Here is a 26,389-nt window from a genome sequence, read left to right as displayed (position 1 = left end):
TGGCAGACTCGACTGTCAATCAAAATGATTCTGTTGCCGGCTGAATGATTGAATGAATGAACGTTATTAACGATTGCAGAATGGGTACAATACAGTACAGCTCAATACAACAACAGTGGACTGACTGGAGGATGAAGACCAGAAAAAGACTTTCGGCTTTTTTAAGGGTCCTCCATTTTCAATTCATCAAAACATTTAGAGACATACAAATATACAGTAGTTTCATAAAAATGCTAAAATCCTATTGATTGATTGATTTAAAACTTTATTAACATATTGCAGAATGGGTACAGTACAGCTCAATACATACAATTGTTAAGGGGATGCAGACCAGAGAAAGACTTTCGTCTTGTTTACATCAGGGTCCCCCATTTTCAATTCATCATATTTCATATCTAAATCATATAATATCTCATTGCTAAATATATGCAATATATAATCTAATAATCCAATAATCTAAATCTAATATATAATATAAAAATGCTAAATGCATGGGTATTTTATTTTGTCTTTAATGTTAGCTTGCAAACTCGAATACTGTCTTGGTAAGCCTCATAATGAATTGTTTGGGGAAAAAAAGAAAAACATCGTGATGCGTATCGTGTATCGCCGAAAGGTCAGAAAATATCGTGATATCATATTTAGGCCATATCGCCCAGCCCTAATGAACCGTAATTCATTATAGTTAATTGTAAAATAGCGACAGTAGTGTAATTATAACGGGCTCACGCTCGAACAAGAGGTTGGCCTGCTTGTTTGGCACGGGGGGCAGACGCAGAACACCCACCTCCAAACGCGATTAAATATTGTTTCAAATAAAAAGCGAAATACAAATATTTTGTGTGTCATGTTTCCAAATAAGATTGGTCACAACGAAATGCTTTCTACTTCAATTTGTTGGTTAGAATAGATGACCTCCGTTAAAACTTCACTGAGACTAACAGTCTATTTGTGAGCTCCCGCACAGACGTGATAATAATAACAATAATAATAATAATAATAATAATAATAATAATAATAATAATAATAATAATAATAATAATAATAATAATAACAATAATAGTTTAATTTTATATAGCACCTTTCAAGAGACCCAAGGTCGCTTTACATAGATAGGGGGGGGGGGGGGAAATAACAAAGTAACAAACAGTGGACAGACACAACATATAAATATGATGATGGAATTCAAGTTCGCGTTTTTATTGATCACATAGGCTACATGGCACGGTCCATCGTGATATTGGAGATGGATCGAGCAATAGACTGTTACTGTACCACCTGTCAAAGCTCCATCACAAATTCAGTTATGTGAATAGAAAGGTTCTTGTATATGCTCTCGTATTATTGTTTATATAGGCTAACTAATACCGACATCAAAATAGATTGTATGTTATTAATTAAGGTTATTAATGACACCAATGGCAAACAGTGGTTATATTATCGTACTTGGCCATCGCGTCCCGCTCTTAAGCCTATCGAGATATACCTCATCTCATGTACCTATTGTACTCCACCAACGAAAAAACAAATACGCCCATCACTTGCAGGGTCCCGCCCCTATGGAGGCGTAGCCTATAAGACACTAGGCATGGTCACCAAACACTCTTCCTCTATTTTCGTTTCCATCATAACGGTCGCAGTGCGCCTTATGTAACTAGTTGTTATGAAAAGATTAGAGAAATTGCGTAATGTTGAAAGCCTACCGGAGGTTTGCTTACTCCTGGAATCTTCGGGGCATGTTTCAGCGACACGTCGGGCCTATGTTGATGTTTCCTCGTCTGGCGGCAGCAGACCAAGGGGCAGCGTACAAGGTTTGGCTATCGAGCCGGCTTGTACACAGGTAGGCCCTGTGTCATCAGGCATCAATGTTGGTATTGGTAATGCTGTGAAGTGTGTTTCGGCGCCAGGGCCGGGGTGGCTTGGTGAACGTTCCACTGCAGTGGCCGATTTCCTGGCGATCCTGGAGCATGCTGCTAACGCTAATGCTACTAATGCTACTGCTAATGCTAATGTTGATGCTGAAATGGGTCGTTGTTCTAATATTCCCTGCCGCGGGACGTTGCCGCTTTTCCCTCCTCTTGCCCGGTTCATTGATGAAGGTCAGTCGGTTGCTAATGTGGGGGGTTTCGCTGAGTCTTATTTACCTTTTTTACAAGTAAAAGGGCTAACAACAGGGTGCAGGCTGGGTGTACCGTGGCTACGTAGCCAGGTAGCTTTGTTCCTGTGCCCCGGCAGGGATGAACGATGTCCCACCCGGCCGATGCTTGAGAGCGAATCGGCTCGGAGGGTGGCAGTATGGACGGATGAGTGGTATACTGCTGCAGGATGGTTTGTAGCGGCGGCCAGTGTTATGGCTCAGCTGGCTAGTTTCCTATCCACATTGGCGTCGGGTAGTGGGGCTATGGGTCCAGCCGACATTGTAAACATGTTGCATGTTTGTGGTGTTATAGAGATCTTGACTCAGTCGCAAGCTATAACTGCGGGGAGGATTAGGATGCTATCAACGTTTGTTGTTAGGCATGTTTGGTTGGAGCACTCTCCTCTTGGGGAAGAGGATAGGTTTTCTCTCCTCACGACTCCTTTTTCCACGGAAAGACTTTTTGGTCGTTCTGTGGAGGCGCAGGCGGTTGTTGATCTGGGTCCCACACCGCCTCACGCTGTGCAGCCAGAGGTGGGAGCACGGCCTCGTCAACGACTGTGGCGAGGCCCTCGACAGGCGGCCATGTTTCCCCCGCCAGTGGTGCCCTGGGCGGAGAGTCAACAGGGATCCACAAGACCGACAGCCTTGGCGGCCGAGGGATCGGCCATTTTGGGTGAATTCGGCTTGGATAAAACAAGCCGTCGTCATTCTGCCGCGAGCAGCCCGCTCCCCGTTCAATCCTCTCTCTGTTACCCACGGAAGCGGGGCTCTGATCGTTTTCCTTTGGCTGCGGGCCGCGAACCTTCTTTGAAGCGCATGCGGCCCCATTCTTCACTTCTCATGGGGACAGGGGCTGACACCCAGTTGATGGCTGAGCCTGGGTCTGTCCGTGAGAATGTTGTGCTGTCGCGTGGCTCCTGCACCACACGTTGTGTGATGGGTGAGCCTGGTGTTACAGCTGCCACTAGCTACAGTGGTCAGCAGGGGGACTCGAGGCCTCTTCTGTTGAATGCACAGCAAGGGTTACCCCAGCCTCGCCTTCGCCAGGCGGGGTATCACGTAGGGCTGGGCGATATGACGATATTATATAAATATCGGGTACAGTTCATTAACGATACACTTTTTCAACGTATCGTGGATATCGTGATGTTTTGCCCAAGAGGATTGTGTCGCGTCAATCTGTCCACACGTTACTCGTTCATATCTCAGCCTGTGCTGAGATATGCCCATTCCGCGGTCTGTTAATAAAGTTTTCAATCAGACAGATGTATGGAAAGGCTTTTATTATAACATTCGTTGTAGTAAAATCATTATGCCTCATTTAGTCATCCTGTAGTGTGAAGCACTGGTCTCCTACTCGACGGCCGCGGGGAGCTAACGTTAGTAGCTTTGTTGACAGTGTTCACTTCAGCACACGGGACATTCAGGAAGTCATAACGCTTGCCGATTGGTGCTAAGAACAGCAGGGCGGGTGCAAGCGGTGTGACGTCATTGGCAGACTCGACTGTCAATCAAAATGATTATGTTTCCGTCAGAATGAATGAATGAAAACTGTATTAAAAGGTTGCAGAATGGGTACAATACAGTACAGGAGGATGAAGACCAGAAAAAGACTTTCGGCTTTTTTACATAAGGGTCCTCCATTTTCAATTCATCAAAACATTTAGAGACATACATATATACAGTAGTTTCATAAAAATGCTAAAATGCTATTTATTGATTGATTGATTTAAAACTTTAACATATTGCAGAATGGGTACAGTACAGCTCAATACATACAATTGTTAAGGGGATGCAGACCAGAGAAAGACTTTAGTCTTGTTTACATCAGGGTCCCCCATTTTCAATTCATCATATTTCATATCTAAATCATATAATATCTCATATGCAATATATAATCTAATAATCTAAATCTAATATAAAAATGCTAAATGCATGGGTATTTTATTTTGTCTTTAATGTTAGCTTGCAAACTCAAATACTGTCTTGGTAAGCCTCATAATGAATTGTTTGGGGTAAAAAAGAAAAACATCGTGATGTGTATCGTGTATCGCCGAAAGGTCAGAAAATATCGTGATATCATATTTAGGCCATATCGCCCAGCCCTAGTATCACGCTGATGTCTCCCACTCCCGTGAGAGCGGCAGTGGTCTGCAAAGAAGAGGGGAGCGTGATTTGGGTGATAGCAATATCACTGCAGGGCTTCGGCGTGTAGGAGCCCATGCCCCTCATGCCTTGCGTGTCTAGCTGCAGAACAACTCCTCAGCATGCGCTAGATGGGTGTTCAGGGGGGGGGTGTGTGTCAACCAGTTTGATGACAGCTTCTCCCGTATCAAACCGGCCCTTTCTGTCGGGGTCCCCCCTTGGGTGCGTCGCACAGCGGGAGGGACCGGGCCAACTATCTACTGTTCCTTGCGGCCCAGCGTCAGTTGACGGCGGGTGCGCTGTGGGATTATTTTCACATGATATGGCAAAAAGAAGGCCATTTGGGGGGGGGGATAGGCTGGTGTCCTGCTGGAGAAGTGATGTTAACCGGTCCATTAAAAGTGTTGTCAGTCATGTTATGAGCAGCGACGAATGCACCAGTCTGAGCAGAGATTGAGGGAGGAGCAAGAGGACGAGGAGCAGAGGAGGAGCCGGCGTCTCCTCCTGCCACGGCTGCCTGTCCACCTGGAGGGGAAGGGACAGAAACGGGGCATCAGACACGGAGAAACAGAGCCGGCTCAGACTCACATCATTTTATTGTCACAGCTTTTTTAACGCTTTCACTACCACACCACAAAGGGCTAACGCTAACCCTTTCACTACCGCAATACAGAAGGTTAACCCTTTCACTACCACAAAGGGCTAACCCTTTCACTACCACACTACAGAACGGTAACCCTTTCACTACCACAAAGGGCTAACCCTTTCACTACCACACTACAGAACGGTAACCCTTTCACTACCACTACAAAGGGTTAACCCCTTCACTACAAAATGTTAACCCTTTCACTACCACACTACAGAAGGTTAACCCTTTCACTACCACACTACAGGTTAAACACCTGCGCTGTGGTAGTGAAGGGGTTAAATGTACATATATTCAGAAAAACGTGAGATGCTTGTTTTTCCTGGCTCCTCAACCGTAGTAGTTTTGTAGACAACAATACACAACGATCTATACAAACTATACAATAATACAGGGTATTTAAAGACTATTCTACCGTGTAAGTAGCAGCAGTGTGTGCGTGTAATCAGTGTGCTTGTGTAAGTCACTGGAGGTGCTTTTGTGTGTGTCTGCTCATGTGATAATTCAGAGTCTATCCGTCAGTAGTCTGTTCGCCCGGTGGAAGTAGCTGCTCAGTGTTCTGTTGGACGTGGACCTGAGACTGCGGTAGCTCTACATTCAAACAGCCATCACTTATACAGAGTGTCTGGTCAGTAACATGGGTCTCCCAGTCCCTCCGCTCTGCAGTAAACAGAAAATGACCTGCCAGTGCAGTAAGAACATTTGGCTTGGCAAGATTTATTGAATGTAAAAATATCTAGGGTTCTCCCTCCTGATTGGATAAAGTGAGAACAGGATTTCAGAAAATGTATTTTCTGTTTACTGCAGAGCGGAGGGACTGAGAGACCCATGTTACTGACCAGACACTCTATATCAGTGATGTCTGTTTACTGCAGAGCGGAGGGACTGGGAGACCCATGTTACTGACCAGACACTCTATATCAGTGATGGCTGTTTACTGCAGAGTGGAGGGACTGGGAGACCCATGTTACTGACCAGACACTCTATATCAGTGATGGCTGTTTACTGCAGAGCGGAGGGACTGGGAGACCCATGTTACTGACCAGACACTCTATATCAGTGATGGCTGTTTACTGCAGAGCGGAGGGACTGGGAGACCCATGTTACTGACCAAGACACTCTATATCAGTGATTGCTGTTTACTGCAGAGCGGAGGGACTGGGAGACCCATGTTACTGACCAGACACTCTGTATCAGTGATGTGTTTACTGCAGAGTGGAGGGACTGGGAGACCCATGTTACTGACCAGACACTCCATATATCAGTGATGGCTGTTGGAATGTAGAGCTGCTTAACACTTATTTTAACAAAAGATTACTTAACTGATAATTCTGATAACTGTGATCATTCCATTCAAGGAGTGAATTTACCTGGCAGGTCAACATCTCGACTCCAAACAGCACAGCCATCACGTGGATCCCTTATCGTCAATCCAACCTCCCTTGCGTTTGGATCCGTTTTTACTACAAATGTCGGAACGTAATTTGGTCCATAATTCAGACGAAACTGCCCACTCTGAGAACAGATGACAAAGTAATTGTAATAGATCAAAAGCAATAAAACATTTATATACCGGTAATTCATATTCCTTTAATTGTGCACTAATGATTTTCGATTGTTTAGAATGAGGACCGCATAGACACAGCCGTTGCGATTGAGTCTACACAGTCCTCACTCTGTCCGGCTGGCAATGAGGACCACGTGGACTGAACCTTTAAATTACAAGTTTATTCCATGCAATGTGTCTGAGTCTATGCAGTGCTTGTTGCAAATTACCTGCCAGTGCAGTAAGAACATTTGGTTTGGCAAAATGTCTTGAATGTAAAAATATCTAGGGTTCTCTCTCCTGATTGGATAAAGTAAGAACGGGATTCCAGAAAATTTATTTTGTGTTTACTGCAGAGCGGAGGGACTGGGAGACCCATGTTACTGACCAGACACTCTATATCAGTGATGACTGTTTACTGCAGAGTGGAGGGACTGGGAGACCCATGTTACTGACCAGACACTATATCAGTGATGGCTGTTTACTGCAGAGCGGAGGGACTGGGAGACCCATGTTACTGACCAGACACTCTATATCAGTGATGGCTGTTTACTGCAGAGCGGAGGGACTGGGAGACCCATGTTACTGACCAGACACTCTATATCAGTGATGACTGTTTACTGCAGAGTGGAGGGACTGGGAGACCCATGTTACTGACCAGACACTCTGTATCAGTGATGTCAGAATGTAGAGCTATTATTTTAACATGTAGACTTCAAAATGACAAAAGCAATGCTTACTTTTCTGTAAGGGTTTTCCAACCGGAATACAGTATGATGATACTAGAAGGTGTGTGAGTGTGTGTTTTGTGTGCACGTGTATGTGTGTATGTGTGTGTGTGTGTGTGTGTGTGTGTGTGTGTGTGTGTGTGTGTGTGTGTGTGTGTGTGTGTGTGTGTGTGTGTGTGTGTGTGTGTGTGTGTGTGTGTGTGTGGGGGGGGGGTATGCTGACCGTAGGTTGCCGCCTATACTCTGGAACACACTCCAGACTGTAGTCTTGGCCTCTGGTCAGGTCACAACTGGCTTCGATCGTGATTCCTTTGCTATCCTCATGCTGTGCGTATACCTTCAACCGGAAAAATTGGATCGGATAGTTTAGTATTAAAATTTTTATATTTAATCAATGTGATTCAGTTAGCACACAGAAATAGAAGGTTGCATTCATTCAGATACATTATTCTATATCTATGAGTTGGCAAGACAAGTGTCCGCTTGTACTTCACAGAAACAAGTGTACCACTCGTTTGTTAAAATAACTGGCCTACATGTTAAAATAATAGCTCTACATTCCGACAGCCAGTGAGTAACATGGGTCTCCCAGTCCCTCCGTTCTGCAGTAAACACAAAATACATTTCCTAGTATCCTCTCTCCCATGACCTGGGCACGCCCCCCCCCCCCCCCCCCCCCCCCATTGGGACAATGTGCAATTCATTTTAAATTTGTATACTGTAATTTGATTTTATTTGACTTAACACTGTGCAATAGTGCTCACCATTTATTTATTTAATTCATTGGAACTTTTTATTTCAGCGCTGACCTTCATTGTTTGTTTGTTGCATTGGTTGTCCTTTTTTATCGCTCTCTATTGTCCGTCAACTGACTGAGCTGCTACTGGATACCTGAATTTCCCCAAGGGGATTAATAAAGTATCTATCTATCTATCTATCTATCTATCTATCTATCTATCTATCTATCTATCTATCTATCTATCTATCTATTTACAGTATCTATCTATCTATCCCTCCCCCCGTTCCCTCTCCGTTCCCACCTCACTCCCACCCCGTTCCCTCCCCGGTAATATTATATGTTACAATAGGCAATACAGAATTAGAATCTGAATGTATACTAAGAGTACGAGTAAACAGTATACACAAGGTACCCTAACTGGACCCTAACTTACGTCTTTGTATAGCACGTTGCTCGGCAGCAGAAACACGTCCAGTACTTGGTGTTCAGGCCGTGGTGGTCGGACGAGGAGCAGAATCAGGCTGCTCATTGATCGAGGTGAGGGGAACATCCCTTCGAGGAGCCGCCATATCAAACCAAAGCGGGAGAGGTGTGGTACGTTCACCACCACGTGAGTCCGGGTAATCCTCAGCGGCTCCAAGATGGTCCTCAACCCATCATCGGTGATGTGGACGACAGCTAACGACAGATAATCGCAGGACAGCGCTGTGGAGGACAACAGAAATGTTGCTTCATACCTCTGTGATCACGTATGCTGTACGTATGCTGTACGTTGTTTCATACCTCTGTTTCTCTATTGTTTTTGTATTATGCATTACTAGGAATGTCGGACTCTTAACCACCAAAACCTGCACGGACTACAACGTATGACGTATATCATGCCAGTTAGGGTACCTTGTGTATACTGCACCTTGTGTATACTGTTTACTTTTACTCATAGTATATATTCAGATTCAAATAATATATTTGTTGTAACGCACAATATAACCGATAGGGCAAACAGACCCTTGTGCTGAGTATATAGTGTGACAGCAGGCCTATGTGCTGAGTGTATTGTGTGACAGCAGGGATATGTGCTGAGTGTATTGTGTGACAGCAGGCCTATAGTATGTACTGAGTGTATTGTGTGACAGCAGGCCTATAGTATGTGCTGAGTGTATTGTGTGACAGCAGACCTATAGTATGTACTGAGTGTATTGTGTGACAGCAGGCCTATAGTATGTACTGAGTGTATTGTGTGACAGCAGGCCTATGTACTGAGTGTATTGTGTGACAGCAGACCTATGTGCTGAGTGTATTGTTTGACACCAGACCTATGTACTGAGTGTATTGTTTGACAGCAGACCTATGTGCAGAGTGTATTGTTTGACAGCAGACCTATGTGCTGAGTGTATTGTGTGGCACCAGACCTATGTACTGAGTGTATTGTCTGACAGCAGACCTATGTGCTGAGTGTATTGTGTGACAGCAGGCCTATGTGCTGAGTGTATTGTCTGACAGCAGACCTATGTGCTGAGTGTATTGTTTGACACCAGGCCTATGTGCTGAGTGTATTGTCTGACAGTAGGCCTATGTGCTGAGTGTATTGTCTGACAGTAGGCCTATGTGCCGAGTGTATTGTGTGACAGTAGACCTATGTGCTGAGTGTATTGTTTGACACCAGGCCTATGTACTGAGTGTATTGTATGACAGCAGGCCTATGTGCCGAGTGTATTGTATGACAGCAGGCCTATGTGCCGAGTGTATTGTCTGACACCAGACCTATGTGCTGAGTGTATTGTTTGACAGTAGACCTATGTGCTGAGTGTATTGTTTGACAGCAGACCTATGTGCTGAGTGTACTGAGTATCCCTAAAGGTGCTCCCATAGTCGAGCGGACTGTACACGGACTGGACTCTGCGGAGGTCCACTGGACTCTTTGAGCTTTCATAGTCGAGCGGATCTCCGTGGACCAATTTCCTACATGTCTCGCGCCAGTTTACACCAGTTTACACCTCACGCCAGTTTGTGTGACACCAAGTGGGCACCGCAGACGTCCGCACGTCAGAAAATAGGAGCTTCGCACTTGGACTCTGCTGTGGGTCTGCTTTGAGTACCCTTTCGGTCCGCTTTGAGCATGCGGGAGTTTGCTCCGTGTATGGTCCGCTCGACTATGGGAGGGCCTTAAGGCACATTCCTGTGCATTCCTTGCATTGGTAAAAATCTATTAATTAAATCATTGATTTAATAAATGTCAGTTATATTCTTCAAATAATCACCAAATATCAATGAAAGCTGAGACCCCGAATATCCATTTGAGATGCATCCTAACACTGTGTCAAACTGTTGTTGTTATTAATATATAATAAACATTGTGTTTTGAATCTCATCTATTCAAATATTGTGAGTGTACTGTATGAAGACTTGGGGCATTATATAGTTTTCCTATGTATAATGTCATGTCAACAATGTCGCCCAAAGTGCTACCGTTTCATAAGGTTATTAGATTAATAATGTGCAAATAATTAGCAATATGTCATCAACAAACACTGACTTACCGGCTGAAGTTAAACAGTGTGGGAGCTGTAGCTGGGAGACAGAGCCCTGTGGGAGCTGTAGCTGGGAGACAGAGCCCTGTGGGAGCTGTAGCTGGGAGACAGAGCCCTGAGGACACTGGATCCTGAACAGAGGACCTGCAGGAGTCATGTCAGCTGACTGGAGGAGGCTCTCGTCCCATTGGACGGTCTCGTACTGCACCTCCCTCTCCCCCTCCACTCCAAACACCAGCCCTGTGGAATCACACTCGAACACACCTGCACTGGGCAACCTGGACCTGGGGCACACAATAGTAACTGCTGTATTAGAAAGATTACATGATGTTGGCTTTATATACCATCTGTTTTTATATAACCTGAATCTGGGGCAAAGATTCAAACAACTATAACGTTGGCTCTATAATTATTAGTATGTGTGTTTATATAACCTGAACCTGAGACACCATAGGAACACCTGTATCAGAACGATTCAGATGCAGGTTATAACCAAAGAATCAGATTTATACTAATGTCTGTTTTCCCTACAGTGATGCAGAAACTGACGTTTAATAATGATAGCAATATATTCAGTTCCTCCAGTCCAATAATTCTGTCCCAATATAGGCACACGTGCAATAGAGAACACATCCAAGCTTTGCTCGAATTGAAGTTAAGTTCCTTTCTAAAGCCATGAAACATTAGGGCTCCATCTGAATAGCTATAGTTCTTGGAACAGCAGAGAGGTACACTCTCACAACATGCATGTTTGGTGACTAAAACTCTACTTATTTAATCTTGATAAATCAAATACAAATATCACACTTCATACAGTTGCTGTGGGTCTGGTTTACTAGGCTTCAGACTAAGTGAGATATTAGGCTTACTAGGCTTCAGACTAAGTGAGATATTAGTCTTACTAGGCATCAGCCTAAGGGAGATTAGTCTTATAGGCTTCAGACCAAGGGAGATATTAGGCTTAGTGCACAGTAAATTTCACAGAGTACATTTTGCAGAGTAAATTTTACTCAAACTACTCAACTACTACTACTCAAACTTACTAAAATGTTACTCAGTTTGAGTAAAATGTACTCAGTTTGAGTAAAATCTACTCTGCGAAATGTACTGTGTGTGTATACTCCACTTTCTATAACATATAAGTCATTCAAACCAAGTATGGCAATTCAAAGTAAATTGTTATTTAGAATTTGTACAGATTCAAATGTTAACATCTTGAAGGGCAGGGGAAACAGAAAGGAGCCTGTATTAAAATGTGGTTACTTGTATACGGTGCTTGTAGAGACAGTTGACACGTCAGGTGTGAAGCTCGTCCAGGACTGGAATACAAAAAAGGAACAGAACGTGTTGTTTTCTAAAAGATACCAACATCAATACTGTGCTAAAGTTTGACCAAAGTAGAATTCCCATACGTCACAGTCAAATCTATTTTGATAACGTGGGGTTTTATTATCTTTATGACATTGTAACAGCAACCTCTTATCTATTGGTTTCATTCGGTTGTCTCCGGGTAAAATTTCCAAAGGTTTATAAATTTTATTTTTTAAATGTAAATAAAAAAAACACCTAAGGAAATGTATATTATTGCACAGAACATTATAGCTTGAGACATTTAAATCAAAGTACCGTACTATATTAACGATGGCAACTTTCTCAGTAATTACACACTACACAATTACACATTATTATTAGTTATTTACACTATGAATTGAAAATGGGGGACCCTGATGTAAACAAGACAAACGTCTTTCTCTGGTCTGCAACACCTTAACAATTGTGTGTATTGAGCCGTACTGTATTGTACCCATTCTGCAATCTGTTAAATAAAGTTTTCATTCATTCATTCATTCATTCATTCATTCATTCATTCATTCATTCATTCATTCATTCATTCAATGCTATAGCATCTCTTCGTGGTAATTAATCCACGCTATCAACACTTAATTTGACAATGATATATACAGTGTATATGCAGGTCAGGAAGATGCCAACAGAAATACTCACGTCATTACTCTGGTATACTCTGCACAAGGTCACCTCTCCAAGGATGTCAAACCACGGGTAGAGGGGTTCAGTGAACGTGGTGTTGTAGGTGTGAAGGTGGGTCCGTGTGTCGTCATCAGCGGAGACCTGGTAGAATGACAGGTGGCCAGCGGGCCAGTCCAGATACACTCCGAGTCTGTAGAGGGGGGGGGACCCGGGACTAACACGGTGACTTCTCCACGGTTGTTGTGATAGAAAGTAAAGAGAGAACCAGCCCCGACAGGGTTAATCTGACAGAACCAGAGCTTGTCGCTGCTTCTTCTGTCCCTCGGGTCTCGCCTTTCTTTCCTGTCGATGCTCCCGTACGCCACTCCTACATCAACATATCCCCTGGTCTCTACCTCCCAGTAGCAGCGTCCAGTCAGACTCTCTCCACACAGCACTTCACGACTGTAGTCAAATCTCTCCAGGTGATCAGGATATGTCTGCCGCTCACGTGTCAGCCTCGCTCTTCTGTTCCCCTCGGACAGTAAGATCCACCTACTTACTGTGTTGGGATCCATTGTGAGTCGACGGTCATCTAAACAAGAAATAACAAATAAAAGTGATGATGACTAATCAGAAGTTGTAACAGTCACACACACAACATGTGCGCGTTATTATATTTGTGTTGTTATTATTGTGACGCGAGTGAGCGCGGGTGATGATGACGTCAGGAGGAGCAGCAGGGACCCACGCGGGTCATTATTGGTGCGCGCGCGCGCGTGCACACAGGAACGCGCTGCACGCGCACTACTTTGCATAACAACGCGGCCGGTCGTCACGTGTTCAAATACCTTCTTCTCCAGATACATTCTGCGAAACTGGTGAATGAAATGTGTTACGTTCCGCTCGTAGAGGCGATTGGGCATTAACCCTGTAATGACCCTAACCCATTTTATATTGTATCCACTATTGTGTGTTCCATATGGTTGTATATCGACTGTCCTGATGAATTGAAAATGGGGGACCCTGATGTAAACAAGACGAAAGTCTTTCTCTGGTCTGCATCCCCTTAACAATTGTGTGTATTGAGCTGTACTGTATTGTACCCATTCTGCAATCTGTTAATAAAGTTTTCAATCAATCAATCAATCAATCAATCAATCAATCAATCAATCAATCAATCAATCAATCAATTCAAAACTGTGATCAGTTACTTATATAACAGAAGCACTTTACGGTGCCTGATTATTAACCCTGTGTCCCCTGTAACTATAATCTGATCATGCTTTTATCTAATACAGTTGTTACTCTTTTGTACCCCGGCTGTGCAGTTGGTTATTGAAGGGCATTTTGACAAACAGCAGTTTTCCCTGCTAATGATCATATAACCCACGTTTTTATTACATTATTATTTAGGTGCAGACTTATTGCAGAGTGCCATGTTTGTCACTCTGGAGGGGGGGGGGGGGGGGGGGGGTGCAGTTAGGTTGCATTCTTAATTTGGTTCGGTTTGCTTTCACACAGCGATTTGTCAAGTGCACCAAACTTTCTGAACAATGTCACGCGATCGAAAAGTAACCCGGAAGTGAATTGTTTCGTGCTTTAAACATGATTTGTGCAGTCTTAAATTCAGCCAGGTCCCTGAGTTTCATGGCATGTGATTTTAAAAACAGTGTGTTTGTGTGTTCCAGATATCCTACCTTATTGATAATCCCAATTGCTCTTTTTTGTAGTGTGCATAATGGTTTTAAGTTACTTTTATAAGTGTTACCCCAAATCTCCACACAGTAGTTCAGATATGGTAGTATTTATTAGTGAGCAATATAGAATGTACAGTGATTTATCCCCGCAGATGAATGTAACCTTCTGAGTCTGGGCAAATAACACCTCCATGCAGTCCTTCAATGCTGAATCTGGAGCTCTGTATATACACAACTGACAATCACGTTTCTTTGCTTTTCCATGCTAACAAATAAAAACTCAAAAGTATTAATTATAATTCTTCTTCTTCTTCTTCTTATTATTATTATATTGAAACATAGCAGCAAATAACTCAGTAGTGCAATACTGAACAGAGACTAGCAAAGTAAGATTTTCATTGTATGGCAAACTGTCTGTTTAACTGTGCACATGACTATAAACAATCTTGAATCTTGAATCCTCTCATGTTCCCATTCGACTTCATATCAATAGGGTTTAGCTTTGTCAACAACACAGGGAAGTTCTACAAACAGGCCAGAGGATGTGCATACTGTATGAGTAAATTAACTATACATTAATTACAAATGTTATGTATAGTTAGTATACATTAATACATTACATTCAAATTAATATATAGTTATATTAACTATACTTCATAAAATGTATTTTTCTTTTTATTTGCTCACACAATATCTTAACAATATAACACAAAAGTAGCCACTGCAGCCGTTATCACAAGCTCTTCTGTGTTCACATAACTTTCCCAAAACTGACTTGTGATCTAGATTCTAAGTTACCTAAACCAGTTTGTCAATTTTAAAAGCTCAGAGGACGGAACGGCTTTATTTGTTTATATTTTTTTATTGACAAGGAGGTAGGGAAGAATAGATAGGTGGATGGATGGAGGAACAGCTATGCAGTGCCAGCTGGACTCCTTCCCCTGAGAGAGAGAGAGCGAGAGCGAGAGCGAGAGCGAGAGCGAGAGAGAGAGAGAGAGAGAGAGAGAGCGAGGGCGAGAGCGAGAGAGAGATCATTTGTCAATTGAATATGCTACAACATCTGAATCATATACCTATTACCTGCCACAGACATCACAGAAGGGTTAGTTTTGATTAATTTCTCTAATGGTCTCTACTGTAAACCCATTTGCATTTCCCAGAGAATGTTGGCCAACTTTACCTTCATAGGAAACTGCCTGCTTAAAATGGACCTCTCAACCTTGTTCGTTTGAATAAGGATGTATTGCAGAAAGGGCAATGAAAGTGCTGGCAGCATGTGGTGCATCAAGATTCACCATTTTTAATGGTGATATGCATCTAGAAAAAGAAAGGGCCTAATTGGTCAAATTGAACATTCTTATATGATTCCACATACATAACTTTGACCACAAGACAACCTGACATACCCACATATAGCTCATAGTCTTATGCATATTGCACATAGGTTGTGTATAATACTGTAAAATAGCTTAGACATAGCCTACTTGCATAGAATAGTCATGTATAATAATGTATAATATTGCTGGCTGTACAATACTGCTGTACAATACTGCTGTATGCCTATAATACTGCTGTTAATATCCAGTATACACATACATGTAATATTCACCATTCCTTATTTACTTCATCATATCTTATCATACATTTACTTATCATATCCACATACTGTATAGCAAGAGTATACCGTTACCATATATTTAGGCAGTAAGTAAGTAAGGCAATTGAAATATAACAGAACGTTAAACTAATGTTGGACTAACGATTAGTCTTGCAGGTTAATACTTAGGCTACGGTCGTTGAAGTCAGTGCCATTAGACACAATAATTATTATATCTCAATCCCTTGCGCCATCATAGTTAATTTGGTTGTCAAATTCTCCTATATTTATATTCCTTTTTAGTTATTAAAGTGTTAGTTATGCACTAACGTTACTTACTTTCGATTGTTTTCGCACGTTCCTCACAGTCTCGTGCACAGAGACCAAGCTGCAATACTCCAACCACAGCGCGGACCTCACAGCGCGGCCCCCAAAGCGCGGCCCTGGGAGCCTTGCTCTCCGGCTGTGCAGCTGGATGCTTCTCAACGATGTGGCTTGTGTCTGTGAAAACTATTTGTTGATTATGTACATTGAATGAATGCTGTATGACCAGGCATTGTAATTTCATAGCCCTGATTCAATGTTTTTAATAATAAATGGGTGTGGAGTAAATTCCAAAAGCGACAACGTCTGATTATCTACTTGCTAAGCTATCCTGGTGCGGTTATTTCATGCTGACAAGTTGACGTCACACAGCCAGACATGTAACAAAGTGTGTGTGTGTGTAACAAAGTGTATGTGTGTGTGTGTCTGTGTCTGTGTGTGTGTGTGTGTGTGTGTGTGTGTGTGTGTGTGTGTGTGTGTGTGTGTGTGTGTGTGTGTGTGTGTGTGTGTGTGTGTGTGTGTGTGTGTGTGTGTGTGTGTGTGTGTGAAGCATCTGGTGTGTCTATGTGGGTAGCTTCCGGTGTGAGAGTCTCTTTGCGTGTGCGTGTGTGTGTGTGTGTCCGTGCGTGCGTGCGTGCGTGTGTGTGTGTGTGTGTGTGTGAAGCATCCGGTGTGTGTCTGTGTGTGTAGCTTCCGGTGTGAGTCTCTTTGTGTGTGTGCATGTGTGTGTGAAGCATCCGGTGTGAGAGTCTCTTTGCGTGTGCGTGTGCGCGCGCGCGTGTGTGTGTGTGTGTGTGTGTGTGTGTGTGTGTGTGTGTGTGTGTGTGTGTGTGTGTGTGTGTGTGTGTGTGTGTGTGTGTGTGTGTGTGTGTGTGTGTGTGTGTGTGTGTGTGTGAAGCATCCAGTGTTTGAGTCTCTGTGTGTTTTCATCCACACAAGTTTACAAGCTCACACACATGTTTGGTGACTAAAACTCTACTTTTTTAATCCTGTTAAATCAGATAGAAATATTACACTTCATACAGATGCTGTGGGTCTGTGTGTAACAACATGGATCTGAACCTGGTCCCCCACATGGGAAACCGCACATCAACCAGATGTTATTAACCAGAGATATTAGTCTTACTAGGCTTCAGACTAAGGGAAATATTAGGCTTACAAGGCTTCAGACTAAGGGAGATATTAGTCTTACTAGGCTTCAGACTAAGGGAGATATCAGGATAAGGCTTCAGACTAAGGGAGATATTAGTCTTACTAGGCTTCAGACTAAGGGAGATATTAGTCTTCCTAGGCTTCAGACTAAGGGAGATATTAGTCTTACTGGGCTTCAGACTAAGGGAGATATTAGGCTTACTAGGCTTCAGACTAAGGGAGATATTAGTCTTACTAGGCTTCAGACTAAGGGAGATATTAGTCTTACTAGGCTTCAGACTAAGGGAGATATCAGGCTTACTAGGCTTCAGACTAAGGGAGATATTAGTCTTACTAGGCTTCAGACTAAGGGAGATATCAGGATTAGGCTTCAGACTAAGGGAAATATTAGTCTTACTAGGCTTCAGACTAATGGGAGATATTAGTCTTACTAGGCTTCAGACTAAGGGAGCCATCAGGCTTACTAGGCTTCAGACTAAGGGAGATATTAGTCTTACTAGGCTTCAGACTAAGGGAGATATCAGGATTAGGCTTCAGACCAAGGGAGATATTAGTCTTACTAGGCTTCAGACTAAGGGAGATATCAGTCTTACTAGGCTTCAGACTAAGGGAGATATTAGTCTTACTAGGCTTCAGACTAAGGGAGATATCAGGCTTACTAGGCTTCAGACTAAGGGATATATTAGTCTTACTAGGCTTCAGACTAAGGGAGATATCAGGATTAGGCTTCAGACTAAGGGAGATATTAGTCTTACTAGGCTTCAGACTAAGGGAGATATCAGGATTACTAGGCTTCAGACTAAGGGAGATATCAGGCTTACTAGGCTTCAGACTAAGGGAGATATCAGGCTTACTAGGCTTCAGACTAAGGGAGATATTAGTCTTACTAGGCTTCAGACTAAGGGAGATATTAGTCTTACTAGGCTTCAGACTAAGGGAGATATTAGTCTTACTAGGCTTCAGACTAAGGGAGATATCAGGATTAGGCTTCAGACTAAGGGAGATATTAGTCTTACTAGGCTTCAGACTAAGGGAGATATCAGGATTACTAGGCTTCAGACTAAGGGAGATATCAGGCTTACTAGGCTTCAGACTAAGGGAGATATTAGTCTTACTAGGCTTCAGACTAAGGGAGATATCAGGCTTACTAGGCTTCAGACTAAGATGAACAACGGGAAACTAAGATGAACCCTGGACACTCGCATGCCTTTACCTCAAGACTATACAGAGACACACTTTTCTGATAGCCTCACCCAAACCCTAACCTTAACCACACTGTCACTGTAAACTAACCATAACCCTAACCACACTGTTACCTTAAACTAACCTTAACCACACTGTTACCTTAAACTAACCTTAACCCTAACCACACTGTTACCTTAAACTAACTATAACTTAACCCTAATCCTAACTGATAAAAGAACCAACGCGTATTTGTGTCAGCAGTAGAACAACTTTAGATCTGATCGTGGTATCTGATTCAGAGAAGATTAGCCAGTCAGGAGTGTTAGCCTATGGCCTCAGTGAGCATATGGTCATATTGTACCCGCAAACGCACTAAAGCTCCCCACGCTCAAAGGGATTATGTAAAAACAAGGACAATGAAACACTATTCAAAAGACCACTTCATTGAATCACTGAGTGAGATAAATTGGATGGACATACTGAGCAGTAAAGACGTAGATGAGGCATGGAATCTCTTTAAAGAGACATTTCTATCAGTGCTGGATTTACTGGCTCCAATTAAACACATTGGGGTAAAGCAGAACACTGCCAAACTAAATTACTCAGGAGATATTGGAGTCCATCAGGAGTAGAGACAGAGCCCTTATCAGGTTCAAAAGAACAAATCACAACAAGACTATTACGATTATGTCAGACTAAGATAATAATTGGGAGCATTTGTGCGAGTGCAAATAATTGTTCTGGTGCGACCTCCTCCCCCCCTCCCCGAACGTCCCTTTCTCTGTACATTCGCTAGTTTGTACACTCAGTATGTGCCTTGTGAGTTGACAGTGACCATTCTAACCAATCAAACGTGAGCTTGACGTTCTTACCTTTAATGCTGATTTTAGATTGGTTAAGATTAGCCTTCAATCACTCCCTTTCGTGGTCTGTCCGCCATGTGGCGGGTAACAAAATAGTAATGTAAAATAATTAAAACTGCAGTGTGTTTTGGTCTTACGACAGGCCTAATTTGTGGCTTGTTTACCGACGTCACATCCGCTACTCTTCTGTCCTGACTGCCCGTGGCGCCTGCTTGCACTGTAAGGAGCTAGCGTTAGCTGCTATGACGTTAAATGGGTTACAAATATGTGGAACTATGGAAGGAGTAAGCCGACGCTAAAAAGAAAACCCACCGCGGCAGCGAGAGCGAGACCACCTAACAAAAGAAAGTTTCGAGAGGAGTGGTAGTTTGGAGATAGCGGTGTTTCAAGAGACTGGCTACAGTATGACGCTGGGCTGTAGTGATGAGTTGTTCTGTGTGCCGCAAGTATGTCAAAAGGAAAAACAGAAACAACACGTTTGTCATCGGTAGTAAATCAATGAAGCTGGAATCCATTCGTGACCATGAACAGAGCCATTGTCACATTGGCTGCATCTCTGTATCCCGGATTAAATCGGCGCCTCTCCTCAAGACCCTCTGTGGCTAGGCTAACAGCCATGTCAGAGCTACACTTTCTAACAACCTGCCCACTGTACCAAGATATTAGATACTTCCCATGAATTGCAAACACCCAAAGAGAGTTTGAAAACATGACAAATAACGGAAAACTCCCATACCTACTGGGTGGAGTACAGCAATGTGCAACTGTACAGAAAAGGACATCCAATGGAATACAACCACCATAAAGGCCGTCAATCATGCAAGTATTCCTGCACTACCTGTACTGTACTGATCTCTGTACATATACCTGACAAAAAAGCACATACCTTTAAATACACTTGAAAGACTGCTGCTGTTTCTGAACGTTATATTAAGTTATCGGTACTTACTTACATGTACACATAGACGGGATGGGTCAAGTGCAGAGACTCAATCGCATCGGCGACTGAGAAAAAGACAATGCATGTGTGTGTGTGTGTGTGTATCCCAGTGTGTGTGTGCCGCTCCCATTGCATGTCCAGTTCGTTGCATGCCGAATAAAGACCCCTAAAGAGGTCCTGCATTATTATTATTATTATTATTATTATTATTATTATTATTATTATTATTATTATTATTATTATTATTATTATTATTATTATTATTATTATTATTATTATTATTATTATTATTATATATCCTTATATGTGTCATATGTACAGTATATGTGTGTTATCTTTTGAGTTAGTCTTTACATTTGATATATATATGTGACACAAAAATGTGTTTTTTCTTGGGCCGGTAAGAAATATACTTGGCGGGTAGATTTTCCCCATCTACCACTGGCCGGTGAGTCAAAAAGTTAATTCCAAGGCGGTTAGGTGGCCGAGCGGAGATTGCGTTCGTCACCAGCCCCGGAGCTGTGAGCTCGATTCGCCTGTTCGAATCCAGCTCACAGCTCCGGGGTTGTCACCAGCTTGGCTGGCCGTCTGCACTGATACAATTGGCTGTATCAGAGGGTGGGAGAAGCTGGCGGGGTGGGTCCGGGTCGTTGTAAACAGCGACTCCTACAGTTCGGTCGGGGCGCCTGCTAAGCGCGGATTGGACGTGAGGGGGATAGTGTGGTCCTCCCACACGCTACGCCCTCTCAATGAGAATCCGCGCTGCCAGGTGAAAAGAAGCGGTGATTGGCTGGACGTGTGTCGGAGGAAGCACGTGGTAGCCTCCACTCTCCCAAATGATCTGACTGTGGGGGGTAAGTGCGCAGCGACCAGGAAGGGACTGGGAATTGGCATACGACTAACATTGGGATGGGAGAAAATCGGAGGAAAATGGAGGGGGAAAAAGACCAAAAAAAAAAAAAAAAAAAAAAGTTAATTCCAGGCCCTGATTACATATATATTGTTGGTGCTCCTTACATTTTGGTGGGTGGTCCTAAATCTTTGCTGGTGCTCCTAAATTTTTGCTGGTGCTCCAAACCTTTTGAAGTTGGGAGCACCAGTGCTACCAAGTAAAAAAGTTTATTTCGAGCCCTGTATGATACTTTTTCCTAATAAAATCGAATAAAATAAAAAATTCAAAAAAATAACCACACTATTACCTTAAATGAACCATAACCTTTACACTAATTTTCTATCTTAAGCATAACCGTTAAAGGTTCAAATGAATCTTCATCATAGTATTGCTGTGTTTGTATCAGCGTGGGTGTCTAGTGGTGAGAGAACTCGCCCGTGATCATAATCATTGTTTGTTCGACTCCTGGTCGAGTTGTTTGTTATGGACTTTCGCAGATACTTATTTTATTACTTATGGTTATAACATAATGTACATGTACCTTTTTTCCTGTGGTAAATTAGTACTTTATTTACGTTTTCTGATGAGAACGTGTTGCTATTTTCGCGGTGAGCAATCAGTCATCTCAAACAAGCCTATTATCAAGCACTAGCGCAGCAACATGCCACCAAAATGATCATGTGTGTAGCTGCTCTTTATACGGTCCACCATTGTTCTGTCAAAACAATAAAAAATGTTGATGAGTAAAATTATCAAACATGTCAAATCCTTACATTTCTTCAGCAGCTGTGTGTTGATCCAAGCAGCATAAAGAAAACACATTTAATCAGTAAATAAAACTACTCCTTCCTCCAAACCAAAGCCTTGTTGCTACACTGAAGGGATTTTAGATGATAACCCATAACTCTGTATGATAGCATGTACAATAATGTACAATTTATTCTTACGGTATATATATCTATCCATATCTGTCTGTACATGCCTACATATAACCCTTTTTACACATCTATAGATAGTGGATACTATATCTATATCTGTACATATCCCTTACCTACTCGTACTAGTTACGCTGCTGGCCAGTATGACTTACTACCATAGTGTCTTTATACCTGTAACACTGTACATATTAATACTACAAGTCTGTACATAAATCTGATTAGTACTATTACTCAGTACTGTATGTAGTACTCATTTATATATTGTATACCCAGTTTAAATCACTTGTGCATTACTATTGCACTTTACTGTTACATTTGCACTCTGGTTGGATGCCAAACGTCTTTTCAATGTACTGTACTTGTGCTGTATGATGACAATACATTTGAATCTAATCGAATAGCTTTTCATGTGGGTTCATGTCATTCTTGCCTTGATATGAGTTCATGAATTTGAACCTCTAGAGCAGGGGTAGGCAACCATAGGCACGCGTGCCTGCATAGGCACGCGGGGGCATTTTCATTGGCACAGGGGGCAGCATTAAAAGAAAATTATAATATTTTTTTTATATTTTTTTTACTATAATATTTTTTTTTTGAAATATTATAGTGAAATATTTTGCACTGTTCTCGCATTTATCTTGTTGAAATCCTCCCACAGGTTCTTTTTTGTAAGTCGACTGTTTTGCACACCCCTATGACAGCTATACAGCTGTTCCCATGGTGCTCAGCTGTCAGCAGTCAGCTGGCCTCCCGCGCCCGCGCGCAGTTCCCAGGTAATCACACAGTGCTGCGGTTGCATTCTGTATGTGCCGTCTTTCATGATGGCAACCCCCGCTAAGAAAGTTAAAGCAAAGGAAATTCGGGCATTCCAGCCCTCGTGGACAGACGACTACGGGTTTGTGTGTCAGAAGGACCGTGCTGTGTGTACTTTATGTTTAGAAAATGTAGTTTGCAGAACGTCAGGTGTGAAACGCCATTTTGAGACGAAGCATCAAAAAAGTTTCAAAGATCAGGCGGATAAGGCAGAATCGATTAAACGTGCCGTGGCCAGGTATGGAAAGCAAGCCAGCACCCTCAAAGTGTTCACGACTGCTAAAAACCACGCAACTGAAGCAAGCTATCGCATAGTTCATTGCATTGCGAAATGTGGAAAGCCATTCACTGATATCAAGGAGGCTTTTCTCTGTAGCTCAGATGTTTTGTTTGAAGGCTTGCCAAACAAAGAGACAATCAAATCAAGGATAAAAGATATCCCCATGTCAGCTCGAAGTGTCGAGCGACGCATCAACGAAATGTCAGAAAATATCAGAGAACAGCAAACAGCTGGATTAAAAGATGCTCCGGTGTGCATCTTAAAGTGACCAACTACAGCCCCAGATAACAGAGCGGTGTGCAGCTTAAAGTGACCAACTACAGCCCCAGATAACAGAGCGGTGTGCAGCTTAAAGTGACCAACTGCAGCCCCCAGATAACGGAGCTCAGTAAAGCAGAACTGTTTGTCTGCATTGCACCCCCGCCCCAACTCAGATTTAGGGTTGATACAACCATCATAATAATATTGTTAATAATAACAATAACAATAATGATGTAATAATGTAAAAATTATCATTAAGAATACCTGATTATGAGATTTTTTTTTTACGATGCATGGAATATTGTTGAGGCACACTAAATCAAATCAAATCAAATCAAATTTATTTATAGGGCCCGACAACACACGTTAATGTCCCCATGGGCCGTACACGTCTTCTTTAAACAAGTCAAGAAGAAAACATAACAATAAGTCAAGAACAGAACAAGAACACCATAATGTCCAAACATTTTTAGATGAATGCAAATAAATGAAAGAATGCAAGCACTCCCAGACATACCCCACGCGAAGGTAAGGAAAAACTCACTAAAACCTAACAATAGGGAAAAATGCTCCACAGGCAGTGTGGAGGAGAGAAACCTTAGAAGGGCCGTTCAAGGGGGATCTCCCTTCTTAGATGTTGGTGATAGTAGTGTTGCAGACGGACAGTTGGTAAGCATGCACTCATGTGTGTGGTGAAACACAGATGAGTGCATGCAATAGCAACTGTACATTTTGAAAGATTAAAGATAGAGCTAATAGCGATAGCAACTGAACATTTTGAAAGATTAAAGATAGAGTTGATAGCGGATCTATTTGAGGCACAGGGGCGACGCAAAGAGGGTCTAGTAGTTACAACACTAACACTAGTTACAACTATATTTCAAACAGGCACTCCATGTCAAAAAGGTTGCTGACACCTGATCTATACCATGGAGACCCTGTGTATCAACACGAATAAACATGTTGCACTAAACATTGCAATGGGGAATATTCCACATAAAAAAGCAATAAACATCCATAATAAGTCTCTCACCTGTCTGGGTCATTTCTTGACCTGGATGTCCCAGGCAAATCATTGCTGTAGACAATGACATGTAAAAATACATTATTTTCAACTTTTATGAACAGAGTTATAACTAAACAAAAGCACTAATAATAATAATAATAATAATAATAATAAGTCTCTCACCTGTCTTGGTTAGCCCTCCTTCCATGTCTCGCCTGCACTGAACTGGTTGAAGGCAGTTCTTCTGCTCCTTGCTCCTCACTGTAGAAAACAATAAAAAGCACATTATTTTCAACATTCAACAAGGAATCTCTTATCTTATACAGCACAGCACATATACACATATTTACAATCCAAAGAGTGTTTATCATGTACACCTATCATGTACATTTATCATGTACACTTATCATGCACACTTATCATGTACACTTATCATGTACACTTATCATGTACACTTATCCTGTACACTTATCATGTACACTTATCATGTACACTTATCCTGTACACTTATCCTGTACACTTATCATGTACAATCATCATGTACACTTATCATGCACACTTATAATGTACACTTAGCATGTACACTTGTCATGTACATTCATCATGTACATTCATCATGTACACTTATCATGTGCATTCATCATGTACACTTATCATGTGCATTCATCATGTACACTTATCATGTGCATTCATCATGTACACTTATCATGTGCAAGCCTTTCTTTGCAAACCCAACAAGTACAGTAAGAGTGTGACTGACTAAACAAAAGATGGATCGTCAACATCTGAATCATCTGAAGATTCTTCAGATGATGTATCCTCCCCTAGCAGTTCTCTCATGTCCTCTTCTCCAGCATAGAGAGAGAGCTCCACATTGGCACAGAGCAGACACGCTCACCTCGCCTCATGTTAGCACCGGATAGCTACTACTAAAACTACTACTACTACTACTACTACTACTACTACTACTACTACTACTACTACTACTACTACTACTACTACTACTACTACTACTACTGCTACTACTACTACTACTACTACTACTACTACTACTACTACTACTACTACTACTGCTACTACTCCTCCTACTACTACTACTACTACTACTACTACTACTACTACTACTACTACTACTACTGCTACTGCTACTGCTACTACTGCTACTGCTACTACTACTACTACTACTACTACTACTGCTACTGCTACTGCTACTACTACTACTACTACTACTACTACTACTACTACTATACTACTACTACTACTACTACTACTACTACTACTACTGCTGCTGCTGCTACTACTACTACTACTACTACTACTACTACTACTACTACTACTACTACTACTACTACTACTACTACTACTGCTACTGCTACTACTACTACTACTACTACTACTACTACTACTACTACTGCTACTACTACTGTTATAAGTCGAACTACTAAAGCTAAAGTTTTGCTGGCTGGAAAAACGTGTGTGTTCCTCAGAAATTATCTTGTGAACGGATTCTCTCTCACTTTCGTTCTTCTTCTACTCTTCTTTTCTCGCAGTCAACTTCCGCCTCTCTCGCCTCTCTCGGCTCAAATAAGGGACTAAACACGTTTCGCAATTATGCCACATCAATGTGGAACGCCCTACCCAAAGCTGTAAAGGAATGTGGATCACTACCCACTTTCAAAACCTCTCTCAAGGGACACCTACGGGAGACTGCAATTCAACACTGGCCCCTGTAAATATCCTAACCCAACCCCCTCCAATGTACAGTCATTTACCTAGTATGGTTTTGTCAATAGTCCAATGTACAATTTTGTTTGTTTGTACAGTGTCTCCCCCCCCCCCCCCCTCAATGTACAGTTTTGCTTGTTTATACAGTGTGCCCCCCCCCCCCCCCAACCACCTCCAATGTAAATGACCCAGTATGGTTGTCAATATCCCAATGTACCCAACCCCCCCCCACCCAACCTCCTCCAATGTACAGTTTCTACGTCAAATGTATAT

At 42.3% G+C, this 26,389-nt stretch overlaps 2 protein-coding genes and 1 long non-coding RNA gene across 4 annotated transcripts in view; all 3 read right to left on the bottom strand.

The window, feature by feature from the left end:
* The window catches only part of LOC311232713 (caspase-8-like), a 39,130-nt gene extending 26,469 nt beyond the window's left edge, over positions 1-12,661 (bottom strand). Inside the window, exon 1 of the mRNA XM_084338288.1 lies at positions 12,477-12,661. The gene's annotated coding sequence lies outside the window, so the exon portion shown is untranslated. The remainder of the gene's footprint in view (positions 1-12,476) is intronic.
* LOC311232721 (uncharacterized protein) lies at positions 3,948-11,785 on the bottom strand. The gene is made up of 6 exons (XM_084338296.1): positions 11,736-11,785; positions 10,482-10,756; positions 8,378-8,649; positions 7,429-7,542; positions 6,302-6,446; positions 3,948-4,810 (listed from the first exon to the last, which is right to left on the bottom strand). Exons 2-6 carry the CDS (start codon positions 10,627-10,629, stop codon positions 4,599-4,601), a joined length of 891 nt encoding a protein of 296 aa, XP_084194422.1. The 5' UTR covers positions 10,630-10,756; positions 11,736-11,785; the 3' UTR covers positions 3,948-4,598.
* A 2,319-nt stretch (positions 12,662-14,980) lies between the features above and the next one.
* On the bottom strand, positions 14,981-24,471 carry LOC311232714. 2 transcript variants are annotated; one of them, XR_014619966.1, is made up of 4 exons: positions 24,419-24,471; positions 16,077-16,247; positions 15,321-15,457; positions 14,981-15,081 (listed from the first exon to the last, which is right to left on the bottom strand). It is a non-coding gene; the product is annotated as an uncharacterized lncRNA (long non-coding RNA). The 2 variants fall into 2 exon arrangements; XR_014619967.1 differs by having other exon boundaries at positions 16,077-16,238.
* Between the last annotated feature and the right edge of the window lie 1,918 nt (positions 24,472-26,389).

The sequence above is a fragment of the Notolepis coatsorum genome, assembly GCF_963971535.1.
Source record: "Notolepis coatsorum genome assembly, contig: SUPER_7_unloc_1, whole genome shotgun sequence".
In the NCBI taxonomy this organism is placed as follows: Eukaryota; Metazoa; Chordata; class Actinopteri; order Aulopiformes; family Paralepididae; genus Notolepis; species Notolepis coatsorum.
The sequence above is the reverse complement of the archived record's forward strand: the minus strand, read 5'-3'. Positions and strand labels throughout refer to the sequence as shown.

Excerpts from the sequence above, each read along its gene's own strand:
- LOC311232721 (XM_084338296.1), bottom strand. The coding sequence starts at position 10,629 with ATGACTCCTGCAGGTCCTCTGTTCAGGATCCAGTGTCCTCAGGGCTCT. Across the intron at positions 8,650-10,481 it reads ACACTGTTTAACTTCAGCCG|CGCTGTCCTGCGATTATCTG; the intron begins GTAAGTCAGTGT and ends TGTCCTCCACAG. Across the intron at positions 4,811-6,301 it reads TCGAGATGTTGACCTGCCAG|GTGGACAGGCAGCCGTGGCA; the intron begins GTAAATTCACTC and ends CTTCCCCTCCAG.